The sequence below is a fragment of the Takifugu rubripes genome, chromosome 13 (genome assembly GCF_901000725.2).
Source record: "Takifugu rubripes chromosome 13, fTakRub1.2, whole genome shotgun sequence".
In the NCBI taxonomy this organism is placed as follows: domain Eukaryota; kingdom Metazoa; phylum Chordata; class Actinopteri; order Tetraodontiformes; family Tetraodontidae; genus Takifugu; species Takifugu rubripes.
The window spans coordinates 9208041-9224583 of NC_042297.1; the positions used below are offsets into that span (position 1 = coordinate 9208041).

Sequence of the window (16543 nt, forward strand, 5' to 3'; positions counted from 1 at the left end):
CTCCATATAGAAGAGTACATTTTGTAGAACGCAAACTCAAGTAGAACTGACATGATCGGTGCTTGTACGGTGATAATGACGGACCACAGATATTATTAATTTAGGGGAAATCTCCAGTTGGGTGAGCGGTGGTGGCTGGTGGAGCCATAATCACACGGCGTGATTATGATGCAGCTAACGTTCAGATAAATGGTGTTGGTGGTGGATGAAGGTCTGAACGTGGAAGGAGTTTGTCATTTTTAGTTGGATATGTTTGGGCAGACAGTACAAAAAGGAGAGGTGGAGCAAGGACAAAATGTACCTGTGGCAAAAGTGGAGGGGTGTCAGAGGGAAGCAACAAGGACATTTGGAAGAAATAGAAGTGAGCATTGTAAAAAATAAATAAAAAATATGTGAATAACATCACAGATAGGCAGTGAAAAGCCTCATTTTAAATATTTCAGGAGAAAAAGAGAGAAAGGCATGCATAGAGAGAGGAATTATGACTGACAGACAAGGTGTAATAAAAGAGGCGGACGTGTGTGAGCTCTGACCCTTACTGGCCCCATCAGGCCCTCGCAGGACGGTGCACTCCTCAATCTGGCCGAAGGACTCAAATAGCCGTCGAACGTCATCCTCGCTCTGCTGCTTGCCCAGCATTCCCACAAACAGCTTCCTGTCTTCTGGATGTATCGGAAGAGGGGAGAAGGACAGAAAGAGAAAGGTGGAAGAGACCAGTCAGCAGTCTTCGGTGCAAAACTCGGCCCTTGGTGTTATTGCTGTCCATCTTAGTGTGGTGTGATGTGCCACCTCGCCTAAATTGTATTCCTGGTTTCAGTGAGCTTCTTGATTCGAGATGTGCTGTACTTTCACCTTAAAAGCACAGAGCTATCAGGCTACGTTACACAAGAAGACAAACCTTTAGATAGTCTGCATGCTTCACTGAGTCCCTGTGTGAAATGGGAGCACAGGACAGCACCAAGGCAATGGGTTTTCTCCTCTGAAGGTCAAAATTATTATCAGCAAGAATAACACCTGCTGCACATTCACTTCTCAATAAAGCGGCATTCTGCTTCACTCTGCATGTTTCATGCACACTAAGTCCAAAGGAAACCATACAAACTTAGTTATTTGACATGAATTACCTTGCAGCAACAGATTTTTAAAAATGCTGCGATGAAGCTCCACTGGAGCTTATCGACAAGAAACGTGGTCATTAATAGGCTACATAGCAACATACTAATGGACAATACCATTTTTGTGCCTGTTTAATTGTTTTACAAGACAGAAGTATTTGTTCTTCAAGAAAAGGAAGATGGGGGCAAAAGTAATAGCTTCTGTGCTGAGGTAATAGCTTCTGTGCTTGTCCTCTTACTAGCCATTTAGATTTACTAGACATCAGTAACATTGTGTTTTTTCTAATTTTACAGGCAAAGTGTTGCTCATATTTAAGTTTAAATGGCATCTCAACCCTGACCAATACACCAAAAACTGCATGCGGTCTCCTCCAGAGGGCACAGTGGCACAGACACATACTCCACCGAAAAGCTAAATTCTTGCAAGTAAGGAAACTGAACTTTTCTAATTAATCTTCCCAGTGCCCTGGCATTAGACAGAACATTCATCTTCTTAACATCTTCTGCATTATGCATCCCCTGTTCAACAGTGTTGTGGAATGAAATGGCTACTAGCACGAACCTATCGCCAGAGCTGATGGAATGTAGCAGGAAGAGGAAGAAGAGTTTATTGGAAATGACACTGTTGATCTTCAGTGTGAGTCATTCGACTGGTGGGGAATGGTGTGGAGCGGAGGGCGAGAGCATCACCTGGGTCTCGACAGATGTGACGCCTCCTGTACCTGCCAGGCCCCATTAGACGCAGCTGTTCTAAAAATAAAGCACCGGGGCTTCCGTTTTACAGCGAGGAAATGGGATCCTGTTTCATTCCTGTAAAGTTCAAATGAGACACGTGCCTGCTAGCCGCTTCGCCACACAAATGAGCACCTGCATAATCAATAAGGCCATGGTCTGTCAGGTCTCTGCTGCCGGAGTTGTAGCAGTCGTGTCAGTCCGTGTTCCTGTAGTCACGCCTCACACAGCAGGGATTCTCAAACTCACCAGCTGAGCCTGGTATTACTGCTCATTACAGTTCCTCTTCCCATGGAGCTCCAGGGTTGGAAGTGAATGAGAACCCCAAAGAGATCACCGTGGAGACAAACTGTTATACCGTCGACTGGAATCTTACAAAGAGTGACATGACCGCAGATGGATAGTGGGCATCAGCAGTGGAGCTGCATGGCTGTAAAGTCAGCTCTAAACAGCTGCTGGGACGAAATGAGCCTGACCCTTGTCCATGAAAGAAAAGGTGAAACATGAAATGAGGCCTGTTAAGAGCACACATGGCTGTAGCTCTTCCTTCCATCATTCAGGTGCTCGCAGGGGTGTTACTGTTACAACTTACAAAGGGGCTGAGTGCTTTTTTTACAAGCCTCCTGCAGTGTGTTAATGTTTTGGGACAGAAGTCTCATCGCAGCCCTGGCCCGAGGAGATCTAATGGTGGCTTTACAAGGCTAATTAACAACCCATGAGCAAAGTAATGAACTTTCCAAATGTGCTGGCAAACGCAAAAATAAATTACACCCGAGTGAAAGCATTAAAGGAAGTGTGCATATGCTAGGTAGTATTCCTGTGGGAGAGCCACGGTGAGAAAATGAATTTGGATCTGCTATCATTTCATTGCTTGACCTCAGTCTCCGTCGGCCCACTGCATGCCCCGGCCAGAGTATAGATTGCTATTAATTAGTTGTATCTTGCACCTGTGTCACGGCGGCTCTTTGTGGAATGAAGATCCTGTTCATTTCCTCATGGCCACTTCGTAACATTATGGTCATTTTATGAAGGTTAATAAATATCTTGTAATGCACCCTCTCCACAAAAGCACAAGTCCACCATTTGAAAGACTTATCCATTAAAAATTGGTAGAAGAGGGAAAAAAAACCTCAAGTACCTTCATGTATTTGTATTAAGAGGGGTGAGGACCCTCCTATGGAAAGATGAGGATGTAGAAATACAACAAAACTCATTAAGTTGACAGTTTGACCTCTTTGTACTTATCTCTCATTGAGAGGGGCTCATCTTATCCTTCTGCCAGTGCTTAGCCTCCCAGATGAGGAACATTGGAGCTCTGTAGCACTTCTCTGCTCTACTCTGAAGAGACCTTTCACATTCCAAACTTTCCAACCATGCTGGGGCTTTCAATAAAAAGCCCAGAGACTGTGTGTGGGTTCCAGCCATGAAAACTCCAGCACCTGCAATGAATATATGTCTAACATATTTCTGCGTCCTGCTTTAAAATGTCATAAGCAGATTCACAGATTAATTGAGGCCTATAGTAGCCCATTCACGAGAGTGGATGACAGCCTCAGCACACCTTCAACATCCCACCCTCTACATTAGATACCATTCAAGGCCATGGCAACAACCAGGGCATCCCCACCCTTCAAATCTCAAACCAATTGTGGATTTATCCAAATTATGGGATGTTTCAGGAACAATGCAATGTTGAAAAGACATGCTGTCTATAATAGTTTGGGAGCACATTTCTTTGCTGTTTTGTTTGCAACTCTGTCTATGTCTGATGTCCAGATATTCAATCCAACCAGATATTCAAAGGTAGAGTTTTATTCTGTAATAATAATATATATTAACTGTGCATCTGCACAAAGCATTTATATAATAAACTTGAAAATCTCAGTGCAGCACAAATGTATTTGAGTCTGGATCTTCTAATTTCCCATATCTCCATTGCTATTCAGTCCAGACTGCACACTGTTTATGTTTTTTTCATTTATTTTTAAGATAATGAGTCTATCTACTGTAGCCCCATGTTGATAAAAAAATATACATGATTAGTTCATATAAAATTAATTACAACAGGAACTCCTGGTAGACTACTGGGGATATTTAATCATTATAAACTAAAAAAAAAAGAAAGGTGATTATTAAACCTGGGCCTGAGTTCAGGTCCATGACAATCTTCCTTTCTTAACAGTGATAAGCATGCAAACTCACAGTTATGGCAGAAATTCTGTAAATTACATCTTTAGCCAATGCTCAGCTTTTCTTTTGCTGTATTTTCAACTTAAACATTACCTTGGCACAGTACTTGATATACTCAATGAGTCACATGTATATATCCGGTATCAACCGAGCCAATTAGCCTTTTATATTCAATAAACTATTTAATAGGCTGTGTCAATCAATCATCTTGCAAGAGGTAATTAAAATGTTGACTGTGCGACTCAGTTATCATTTATCTTAGTTAACGAAGGACGTGCAAACAAATGGTGGAAGGCTCAGTACGGCCAAAAGAGATACATGAATGGGAGCAATGGTTTTAAGTGGACCCAGTCATCAATATGTTTTTGTGTGTTTGCCATTGATACTTCCCTCCAGTGTAATCATAAGTTAGCTAAAACAAGAAATGCCTGGACAAAACTGTTTTTATCAATATTCCAGCTAAATAAATACCATGACATTGTACCATTGTTTAAATAGAAGAAAAATGCACATTTTCACTGAAAATTGATAGAGCTACTCCCATGAATGTGGAAACTGTAATTGATATCCTGCTTTGTGCTTGAAAATGATACAGGTTTAAAAAAATAAAATAAAATCAGTTGCTCCTTATAAAAATAGTGTTAAATATTTACAAGTATGGTGATTTTAACGTACTTTCCTTTAATTGCCCATTAGTTATGCATTCACTATTATCTGTTTTATGGAAGCACACTCTTCAGCACTGTAGTATAGCAGTAATGTTTGCATTTATCTTTTACACTGCACCAGATGAATAAATGAATGAATTTTACAGACTTGAACAGATAAAATGTCTGTGTAAAACTTTTCCCCTGGTGTGTCTTTGCTTCTCTGCGTTTACTTTGCAGGCACTGGAGCTCAGGCTGATGTTTGTTGAGGTTTCTTTCCATAAAGCTGTAGCCATCTGGCAGTATTTGTAATGCTTTAGTTGTTACCAGAGACGTACTCAACTTGTGTTTCTTCAAGTTGGTCCTCAAGTAACAGTAGAACAATTGGAATTGTGTGGAAGGAGGATAGCGCACGGTCGTATGAACTGTTTCTCAGCTGTAGGTGGTTCAAAGTGGCTTTTGGATGTTCTTTTTGTGTCTGTATTGGTTTTCTGCAGGTACTCCAGTTTCCTCCTACAGTAAAAAAAAATCAGTGTAGAGTGTAACTTGCCCCTGGCGGCAAGGTGTGTGTCCTGTGAAGGACTGGTGACCCATCCAGGAAAAAAAAAAAGCCTCCAAAAATGGCAGTAATCCTTAGAAAAATGATGCAGTTTGTAGGCTATGGTAAATCTGTTTTTACAGAAATGACTTAATCGCTAGAATCATTGACTCTACCCTTATGAGACACTCACATGTATTTAAATACTCTATTGTATTTGTAACTTGTGCTTAGTTCCTGCCCAGCTGACTGGAGTAATTAGGTTCCTTTCCAGTCAGATGGATGCAAACACTAAAAGTTTCTGCTAGTGGTCCCAATCTGTATGCACATGGGATATCCAATGTAGTGGGGGTGGTAAATGGAATCATAAGAGGAAAACCAGCCTTCGACTTGTCAGTTTATCACTCTTGATGAGAGGATTTAAGCTGCAGGCTGTTTACACCTTAGGGGGCATCCAGGCCATTGGCTCCAGCGTTGTTGAGAAGGTCTGAACTCTGGTATATATACCAGTACTTTAAAAAGAACATCAAAGAATTCCTGTGAGACTCTACCTATAGTGGCTGCTGACAAATATTTTAACTGCCTCTTTTATAGGAGAAATATGTGTGAGCTGGCAATCATGGAACTGTTTAATTTGAGTCACTGCCGTTAACCTTTAATTAACATCCCACATTGGTCATTGTTGGAAATCCCAAAATACTTTTGTCTGTCCTTGTAACCCCCCAGTCTTTATATTTCTCAGTGCATGCATATCAACTGCTTGAACGGCTCATTGTGACTTTCTGTCCGGAGGAACACAGGAATCTTTTGGCTTCATTTGCATGTAAAGTGAAGCATGCGCCACTGTGGGTGTGAGGCGCCTCCAGACAGCCCGTCCCCTGTGGCCTGCCAGACTTAGCCAGCCAGCAGCCCTCACTCTTTCCTACCTACTGGGGTGGGGCATACATATTGAGCACAGTGCTCAATATCTTGAAGTGCTGTCAATCTTTCCACTGTCCAACTGAGGTCAACCTTCTGAGGAGCAGCAGGTTGGCAAGGACAAATATGACCCATGCAGGAAGTCTCCCCTCAGCTAGACTGACAGACGAAAGGCACAAACAAGATATTAAAAGGCTCGAACTCAGCAGGCTTGCTGACTATTATATTCAGGGATTACAATTCTTATAAACAAGAAAGGTAGAGTAGTTGTTTGTAGAGAAATGCCCTGAGCATGTGAAAAAGACAATGTTGATGGAGAGGGCCAGGCATAGAGTGCTTTTCCATCTTATCAGAGTTAATAAAAGAAGAGGGTGTTACTGGCTGACCCACCATCTCCCTTCTCATCAGCGTGGGCTCCAATCTCACAGCAGTGGCTACAAGAGTGGGACCTAGCTCTAAGATTGTGTTTAGATAATGGCCATCTCCAATCATAGATAATCTGGCCTCATCTTTTCTTCACACTGACACAGCGCAGACAAGGTCAGGCGAAAAAAGATTCCTGGTGAGACGAGGAGGAGATAGGGATGAGTCGGCTCTGAGATGATTTACTACTGAGTTTCACTCAGCTGCCTCCATCACCCTCCGTTAACTTTCTCATCCTGTCGCCTCTTCCCCTCTCGCTCTTTTTGTCTTCCATCCCTCGCTTTCACATTTCTCCACGGGCCCGGTACTGAATCCTCGCGTCTCTCGCTCTATCATGCGCTTCATCTCTTCCTTTACAGCACACTGACATGAACATTGGACAGGGCTTGGGCCCATGGTGCAAACAGCTCAGCCATACCATCACAGCAGTGTTTATATTTGGAAAAAATACAACCTAAAGTGGAGACTACGTGGGTCAAAGCACAACAAACCAGTCTAAAACTCTAAGGATCAAGAAGGATTAAAAAGAAAAGTCTGAGAAGAAGCCAATGAGATGAATGCAAAAGTCAAGTACAGAAATTTTGAACCCCGGGGTAAGCGAGTTAATTTCCTCAAGAAATAAAGGTGAAATCAAAAATGAAAGAGAGATGTTCCAAGGAAGGGAAGTGTAAATTGCCTTAAACCCACCCACCCTCACCCCAAAAAAAGAAAAAAAAAAACACCATCAAACTAAAAGGAAAAACAAAGTAACAAATAAACTTCACACCAGAGTCAGAAAGATTGGATAGTTTAAAACAAATAAAAGATGAATAATTAAAAACTTTCAAAGTAACTAAAAAAAATAAATTAACATTTAAAAAAGGCAAATCATGCAACATGAAGTGTGAAATAGCCTTGAGAGATAGCAGAGGAGGAAAACAATTAGCTTGAAAATGTAGGCTTGCGACTCAAAAAAATAATACAATTAAAACATACTAACAATTAACAATTCAGAAATAATTAAAAAAAAACAACACATAACTGCACAGCATGTACACTACAAATAAGACAGACATATTCCAAAATGAAGAAAGCAAGGAATGTTACGTCCCACATCCCTGTCCCTTAGGTTTTGAGTAACTCTCGCGTTTGTCGCCGAGCAAGTGAGCAACAGATGAGCGTCTTTTGTTTGTTTTGAATCTCTAGATAGAGTTGGACATTGTTACCCATGTCCACAAAAAGAGCAGATGGAGAGAAGGTCAGCAGAGCCTGTAATAAAAATAGATGTAAAAGCTGTAAACCTCCCCTCCCATGCCCCATTCTCTCTTCGTAATCCCACAGAAAAATAAAATGCGATTTGATTCATGCTAATAGACACTGAGACATCATTCTGATCCACTTTGGCAAGACTGACACACTAGGCCCCAATCATTCTAGGAGCTCTGGTTTGATTCCTCCTATGTCCCCAGAGACTGTCTCTCAGGGCCGTTGTGACCAAAAGAAGGGGTACTAACATCGCCAAATAGAGTAATGTCTCTTGATACTTGTACAGGCATGCATTCAAGATCACTGCGCAGGTTCCCATGACAGGTAATTGCTGATTCCTGCTAGTGATAAATGTCACTCTTTTAATGGTACATATGCACCAGTTCAGACTGTGGTTTGACACCATAGAATCCCTCGTGAGACTGGTGTTCCTGACCAGTCCTCTGCCTCAAATTCAAAACTGAATCCCTCTCTTCCTTTTTTTCCTTAAGTCATCCTGCTAGGCTTTCTATTTTCCTTTAACCACCCTCCTTCATAGTAAATCTCATTCCATTGTCAGCTGTGATTGTAGTTTACTTCCCTGGCCCGTCTTCTGACTTCCTGTTGCCGTTAACACTCAATATCTCTGCTGGGGCCTGTCTGCTTGGTCTTATTTTATCCGGTGCTGTCCTCCTATATAGAAAGTTCGTCTGACAGAGTAGCAAGAGCTGTTCCAGCCGAACAACCCTCTGTATTTCATTCAAACTGGCTGTTCATCTCTCTTCTCCTCCTGCTGAAAAAAGGGGGTAGTAATTGATATCGGAACTCATCCATCGTCCCCTCTTAAGCCCCAAGATCCAATTTATCTTGGTGAGAATGCAGATTGGCTCTCACCAATGCCTTGTTGGTCAGACTTTGCCTGTTTTTAGATGGCTGGTAATTAAATGCCACCAAGACGAAAAAATAAGATCTGTGTGTGGGTGAGGAAAAGGACTGCCTGTATCCCACCCCATAAATCAGCTGTGTTGTGTCTCAGTCTGACCTAAGCGGTCTAAATCACCACTCTGAAACACAAGCACAAGGCAGACACAATGTGTCCAATTAGATGTAATTACTTTCATGTAAATCTTTAACTGGTTTAATCTGCAACAAAAGTGACCTTAGTCATAAACAACTCCTAAGATCCAGTCAATACTCACACCCTGCCGTCCACAGATGGAGGAAATAGGCCATGAGAATCCGAGCCTTTCTACGACCCAAAAATATGACTCTGACAATATTAAACCATATAAATTAGTATCTGACTTTGTAATTAAAGATAATTTATACCAGATGTGCCTCTTCCCCACTTTCACAAACACGGAACTAACTTCTATGGCTGTACCTCAATTAACTAAACTGCTTTTGGCATATTTACAGTAAAACTGATGTTTGAAGATTGTCGAATGGAGAGTCTCTTTCGCTCGTTTGTTCCTCTTGTCATTAAACCACCACCGGTAACTGTGAACTTGGGACAGTCGGCTGCTGGCACAGATGGTAAGTCAGTAGAAGCAAGTGACCTATATTACAGGCTACTCAACCAGCTCACAGTCTGTCTCAATTGAGAACCATATATTAGGCTGGAACAGATACAGTGTATTTGTATGTTTGTTTATATGCGTCATCTTAAAGGGGTGTGTACAGTGGAGACCAGGAGAAGGTTAATTACCTCCTCGTCCTTCGCTGTCAGCTGGCTTCACTTGGATGGGTCGGTTCATCTGGAGGAAGAGAAAGAAATGGGAGGACAGAAAAAGGAGAGAAGAAAGAGAAGGAAAGTCCAAGGTTAGCATAAAATGACAGCAAGAAGTGCTACAGTACTCAACTTAAAAGAAACCTTGAAATAAGGCAGCGGTCGTGATTCGTGAAAGTCCACAGTTTGGAGGGCTGTGTGAGCTCAACGCAAAAATCAAACAGTGGCGCCACAAAGGAGATAAATCTGTGCAGCAGTCCATGCCGGCGTGTTTAATTAATCCAGGGCAATGCCTCTAGAGATGCCTGAATTCCCCTCACAGTTCAGCAGTATTAGCACTCGCAATGACGGAGCCACACTGGGTGTCAGATGGCACTTGGAGATTAATGCCATTACATCAGCCACTCCCAGCTCCACTGGGAGAGGTCTGCTTAGGAGGACCCTTGGTATTCCTGTCCCTTCATGGCCCCAGACTCCGAGTCTCCAACTATTATTGTTCTTCTCCCTGACCCACAGAGATATCTCTTCTTATCCCTCTTTCCCATCCTCCTGTCAACCCCTTACACTGCAACTGGGAAGCCAAGCTGACCCGTCTCGTGCTTCTTCTTCCTCCTCCTCCTCCTCCTCCTCCTGTAAGCTATTGAGAATGACCAGAGAGTGGAGCAGGGAAACAGCTTGTGAAAGGTTAACAGTAAGGAATCAATAAACAACCTTTGCCGATCAATTCTTTGCTGAGGTGAAGGCAACACATCACCCAGCTAACAAATGAAAAAAAAAAAAACAACGGCAAAAACTACCCCGGTTATTTATATTTTTCTCTCCTGTAGATTTTGAACGTGAGATCATGAATACTTCTTATGCCACCTCCGAACAGAAATACCTCCTTTTTCCTGTGTCAAAGGTGAATGTTGAGAAACAGCCTCAATGACCCGTGGCTTCCCACACAATTTATATTTAAGCACGTTTTTCTGGCTTCACTCAGGGGTGAGTTTGTCTTTAACCGGGCTCCTCTACACTGGACCGTCATGAGGAATCCAGAGAAGATCAGTGAGTGTGTAACCCAGTGTGTGCTGAAGTCTCAAACGAGACAACGTTTGACAGCAGATGAGTGTGGCCAAGGACATGCAACATAAATGTTCAACATGTGTGTGTACATGGTGACAACCAGGAAATATATTAGGCTCATCTTGTTATATGCTCTGACACTGTAATGAAGCTCAGAGTGATGATGGGTGCATTGCAAAGACAAGTGCGTGAAGACTCTGAACACATGGCATAGACAAGTGCAATCCCACTCCTAGCTGCAATGTCCCTATAAATTTATCTGGTTTTTCAGTGGTAAAAAAATGGACCCATAAATAATCACAGTGAATACTTGAAACAGTATCTAAAAAAGCCTCAAACTTTGAATTGAAATGTTGCCGATAATTAACTTTCTGCTGACCTGAGGGTTTTCACCTTCATACAGTTGCTACCATGGAAACACACTAAAGCAAATTCATCATCTTACAAATTGGTACAAATTGGTACCACTGAACCACTGACTTGTGTGGAATATCCATACAGACATTATCCTTTCTCATGTTTCTGATAAACAGTCCTCAGAATTGTGCTTCATATGTCCGTTCGTGGGCCTTGACATTTGTGCAGAACATTAAAGACGGTTTGTAGGAAGTTAATGTTCGCTTTGTGTACATGCTCTGTGTTCAAATGTGACAGTCGAGGAGGATAGGCCAGGATGTGGCTCATGTTAGAGGTTTTAGGAGAGCCTGAAGTCCCTGTCCAGTGATCAGTCAGCTTCCAGGTCTTAAAGAGCAGTGGTCAGTTGGGAGGCTTCATTAGTAGCCCCTGAGCCACTGCAGCAACAAGAGTCATTAGACAACCCAAAAGTACACTCGGGGTTGCTAGGCAACAGACAGGCAAGGCAAGCTGGCCGTTGGTCTACGGGCTCTTAGCCAACCAATTGGCACTGCTTTTTCTTCTCCTTTATTTGGTCCAAGGAGGTCAAAGTGAAGAGAAAAAAACTCCCACATTCCCGCACATCCCACTTTCGGGTCTATGTTCAGCAAAGAGTGACAACGGGTTTGACTATTTAGTAAAGAGTAGTTCTGAGTTACATGATTTACGTGACTTTGCTGCACTTTTTAGACGTACTTTACCTACATTTTCTTGTGCAAACAGATCGACCTGGTGCTGGAATCTTACTTTTTACTTTTCTTTGAACTCCCACACTCGAAGTCCTCTCTTTCTCTCATTGACTCACAGAGGCACAAAAAGTCGAGGCTCAATAACAGCAGGTGGCTTAGGTGACATTTTAATCCCTTATTACTGAGTGCAGGATTAGCCAACAGATCAAGGCAAAGTTAATTATATGAATTCATCAGAGTCTGTGCGAGGAGGCACACTGCTCTCCCTGAGGGCTGCGACCCAACTACACAACCGCCACCCATCTCTCTGTGCACATGCACACATATTCTGCACACCAAGAGGACAAGTGACACCGTGTCCATCTCATAGGCCGGCCAGCTCCTCATTATCACTGCAATGACATAAAGCTAAGAAAACACATAGAGTAAAGCCTCCAGAGACATTGTAAAACAAATGACATCCACCAGGTTCCCATTGGCCCTGCAAAATGAAGTGGATAGACACTGGAGAGGAAGACTACAGGCTTTTTATCCCGCAGACATGTGGCTGCCGAGGCTGAAAGGAGTTCAACACCCCCCGTCTTACTTTATCTTTGTCTCTCTCTGCCCCTTTGGCCTCCAAAACCAATATGCTCCCACCACAGCCCCTTAATGGGTTGATCAATGCTGACAAATAGGCAGCTCATGCTGTCTTGCCCAGGAACTCACAGCTTTGTGTCTGCGTGCTGCTGCACTTAGAGAGGCCATCTCTCTTTCTCCTCATCACTTCCCCCTTTTTTGTCTCTCGACTTTCACTCACTTTTTTCATTCTCCATATATCCCCTCTCTTTCATGCTCTATTTCCGCAATGTCTATACATTCTTTTTTTTCAATCTCCACAGGCAAATCTATATTTTTCATTCTGTTATGATAAAGAAAAGTCAGTCGAAGTCAGAGAGGGGTGGAGGACCAACAGTGTGGAAGAGAGGACCTCGCTCACATTTCTCAGAGGAGGACTGTATATAACTTCACTTGAGTGTGTTTGCTTGAGCACATGTTCCACAAGCTGCAGAGAAAAAAAGGCAAGGACAATATTGGCCTTTGACCTTATTTTGCTATTTAATTTATAGATTATTTTTGAGACCTAGCTACTCAAGACCAAGAGGCAGTTCTGATGTACTCTATGCAGATGTTCATTAAAGGGACTTCCTGCACAAACTCACAATAGGCTGTTGTATTAATAGCTCTCAATATAACATTGGGGAATTTTATGGAAATTAGCTTCACTATAGTGTGGTTTTATGTTGAATACTATTATTTTAAGTACATCGTTTCACATGAAAGAAATATAGAGACAACCCTGCTCTGCTTCAGCCAGTGAGCATGTGTGTTGAGTGCAGTAAGATATTAATAGGTGGGTGTGGTGATGAATCATTACTGTGTGAGCCAGTCGCATTATTCATCTCATAACTTTGATCCCACAGCTGTGCCAATCGGACAAATATGGCTCAGCATGTAAAACCCAAGACAATAGCTCAGTTTGATGTAAAAAAAAATATAAATCTAATGTGGGAGGTCGATGGTGGCAAAGGCACAAATAACCAGTTTGTCCCTGTAAATAATTGCCAAAGGCAGATGATGAACTTTTCTAGGATATCACAAATGTACTTCATGTGTTAATCAGCAGCAAATCAAGTTGTGCATTCTGGTTGCTCTTTCGTTGTGCTTTGGTTGGAGATGCTGTAATTTAGCATTAATTTAGGAACAAACAACAATAGCCTTCCTGCCTTGTGAATGTCAAATTTTAGCCATAAGTCACTAATTTCATTTTACTACATGCTGACTTGTCTGTTGATGGGCAAAAAGTGGCTGAATGATGACCTTTTTTTGTTAATGCTAAGCTAACTGGAAACATTTGTTTTGAAGCAATGACCTTTTCAATACGAAATGTTGCAAAAAACAACCACACACAAAGAAATAATAATCATATCAGTTAATTAATTTCCCTGTTCTGAAGTTTCATCAGATGTTCTTTCATTTCACCTCACAAATAGAAAAGCAAATAGTTTTCAAGTCATCGGGAACCATCATCCTGATAAGCCAGCCATTGTTTGATGCCCTTCATTATCTTTTTGTGGTTTCTCTGCCTGTGAATTCACTGGAGCCGTTGATGCCATTTACTGCCTTTTAAGCCCAATTAAAGATTTTTAATGTAGACTGACTTTTTCAAAAGAGCCAAGGGGGATATATTATGCCAAAGAAACAAAGAAGCATAATTTCTGAAAGGGGCTGTAGGGACGCTTAAACCACCTGACCTTTGGCCACAGCAGAACTGTGCACTGACCCGTATCATTACCATCAGTGCCTTTGGAAAACTTGGGAGGTAATACGATTCCATTGAATGAAATTGACAATTCTGTCAATACTCCCTTAAAAGTGTTGCTCTTAGCTTGTAATTGGTTTAACTCTGTTTGTGGCTGCCTGGGTCATTATTTTAGGCCCTTTTTCATCGCCTATCCTCACATGCTTTCGCCCCCACAAATATGAAGGTACTAGCAAACACATAGAGGAGGCATATTCTTCATAAAGTGACAGTTTTCCATATGACTCGATTTAACGCTTAAATGAAAAAATACAGCAATTTGAAATACAATTACCGCACCCGCAAGCAAGCCATATCCTGGACAGCCTGCACTGTGCTATCCCATATTACTGTTCCTATCACCCATCGCTCAAATGTCAAGACATCCTACCCCTCAGTGATGTGTTCAAGAGAAACAGGGCCAGCACAGTAGGGATGAATCCTTCTCTCAAATTGCCGTGCGAGTTCACAGCAGCCCGTCTGCGAAGCTGGCAAGTGGGGAGAGGTTGGGCCTGCCATGTATTGGTGTAGATGGGATGGAGCTGGAGCGAGCGCATGCTGCACGTCTCCTTCGAAAACATATGAGGGAGAGCTGTGTCTTTCTCACTGCGAAGAACATGGAAAAGGGGCGCTGACAGCTCAGCGGAGGGTGGCTGATGGTGAAATGCAGCCTATTTTTAGCCTCCAGCCCGAGATCCTATTTTAGGACTTATTGTAGGAGGTTAGTTTGGGAAAGAGAGAAGAAAAACAACAACAAATGAACTGCTTGCTCGTATCCGGCTAACACAGTATTCCCCAATGTGATGCTGAGGTGTCACGAGGGAACTCTGTTTGTGTTTTTGTCTCTGTAATCTATGTCCCGTTCTATATAATTACCTGGCAGTTTATTCCCCCCAGAGCTGGATTTTGGCTTTTAATTTATCTCTTTGAATGCAGCATTGGCTTTATTGTCCACTGAGAGGACCAGCTGAGCACTTGTACTAAATTGCCCCACCCTGCGCCTCCCAGTCCAGACCAGTCTCATCCTGGGGACTGTATAGACCTGCCCGCATTCATAATAGCTGCTGCTATTTTTATTTTTACTTTACCGGTGCCCAGCAGTCCCTCTCAGAGGTGGGAACGGGGCAGACAAAGACAGAAAGTGGATGAGAAATCGAGCCATCATGCTATCCTCTGCTCCATAAAACCTCTGTTCTTCCTCTAACTAGAGATGGATTGCTGTGTAGATCACTGCAACCAATGGCCAGCACACTATATTACATTTATTGCCCCCATTTTTTCCTTCCCTATCTGCCTCCCTCCTCTTAGTGTGGATATAGAGGGGAGTAGGTTGGAAAGAAGGACAGGGGGTGCTGGGCTCGAGGTGCATCGGGGGAAGAGGGGGTGACGATTCGACACAGTGAGACAAGACTAACAAATTAGTCAAAGTGACAGGGAGTTTTATGAGGTCTGCTCTTGTGAGGCGACTGCTGCTCCCCCCTCCCTTCCTCGCTGTCTCTCTGCCTTTTTCTCCGGGCCGCAGGGACACCATGCCAGGGCAGGCTTATGTGTGTGTGTGGTACTGTAAATATGTGTGCGTTTGAAAATGAGGATAGCAAAGGAGACAGTGGAATAAGGGGAAACGGGGGTAAGTTCACACTATTTTCTTGAAAAGTGAGCTCAGAGTCCTGCTTTTTGGTGCCATTTCTGATGTGTATTAACAGCCATTGATAAGGAGACTGGGGACAGCTAAGAAAGGTACGGGAAGCGGGTCAGACTACAACTGTTCTGGAGTCAGGCTGGGTAAAAGGCTAAACTGGCTGCGAGTATAACAAGGACAGGGAGAATGATAATAAGTGGAGGGTAATGACACCTTGTGCATCTGTCAGATGTATGAGCACATCTCCTGCTTTGCTCCTCGCATAAACCTGGCGGCCGGGTCTGTGTTCCAGCCATAACACACCACAAATGTTGATGAGAGGAGTCAGCAGTGGGCAATCACAGAGCGAAGGAGAAGGGTGCCAGACCCACTCTGCTATGGGCAATGACATCATCTGAAAGCTGAGTGGCACACACACATGCAAACACTCAGTAACATATAGGGCAAAGAACCATAAAAGGGTGTGCAAGGAACAGGCAGCATCGTCGCTGATATGGAACTACAGGGAAAAGAATAACCAAATAAAGAGACGAGACGCATCTAAGTGAACGTTCAGAGACTTTTTTCTTCAAAGGGGTTCTAACTTTTATGCACTTGAATGCTTTAAAATAAAACATCACCAGAGGTAGAAGGAAAACAACACATTTGAACATTTTTGAAAGATAAATAAGTAAATAAAACAAGTCTTAAAAATGCTTTTACCAGCTAATGCATCTACTTTGTTCGAAGCGTTTGCATTTAGCGATGTTTCCATCGTAGACATGGGACAGCATTATATTTACAGCAAGCCATTGCCATCATCATAAGCACAGAATGTACATTTATTGATTACACCTATAAATACCCTCCAAACACACTGGCATAGGTTTATTAATTACTTTCAATGAAAATGCAATCCAA

General features: G+C 42.6%; 1 protein-coding gene across 5 annotated transcripts in view; it reads right to left on the reverse strand.

Annotated features, from left to right (window-relative positions):
- celf6 (CUGBP Elav-like family member 6) overlaps positions 1–16543 on the reverse strand; it is a 111679-nt gene that overhangs the window by 26777 nt on the left and 68359 nt on the right. For all 5 annotated transcript variants that reach the window (XR_003890496.1, XM_029846288.1, XM_029846289.1 and 2 more), the window contains exons 3-4: positions 9496–9544; positions 534–662 (exon numbers count right to left, since the gene is read on the reverse strand). Coding sequence is in view for 4 of the 5 variants with exons in the window: in XM_029846288.1 (XP_029702148.1) it covers positions 534–662; positions 9496–9544 (178 nt within the window). In the remaining variant the exon portion in view is untranslated. The remainder of the gene's footprint in view (positions 1–533; positions 663–9495; positions 9545–16543) is intronic.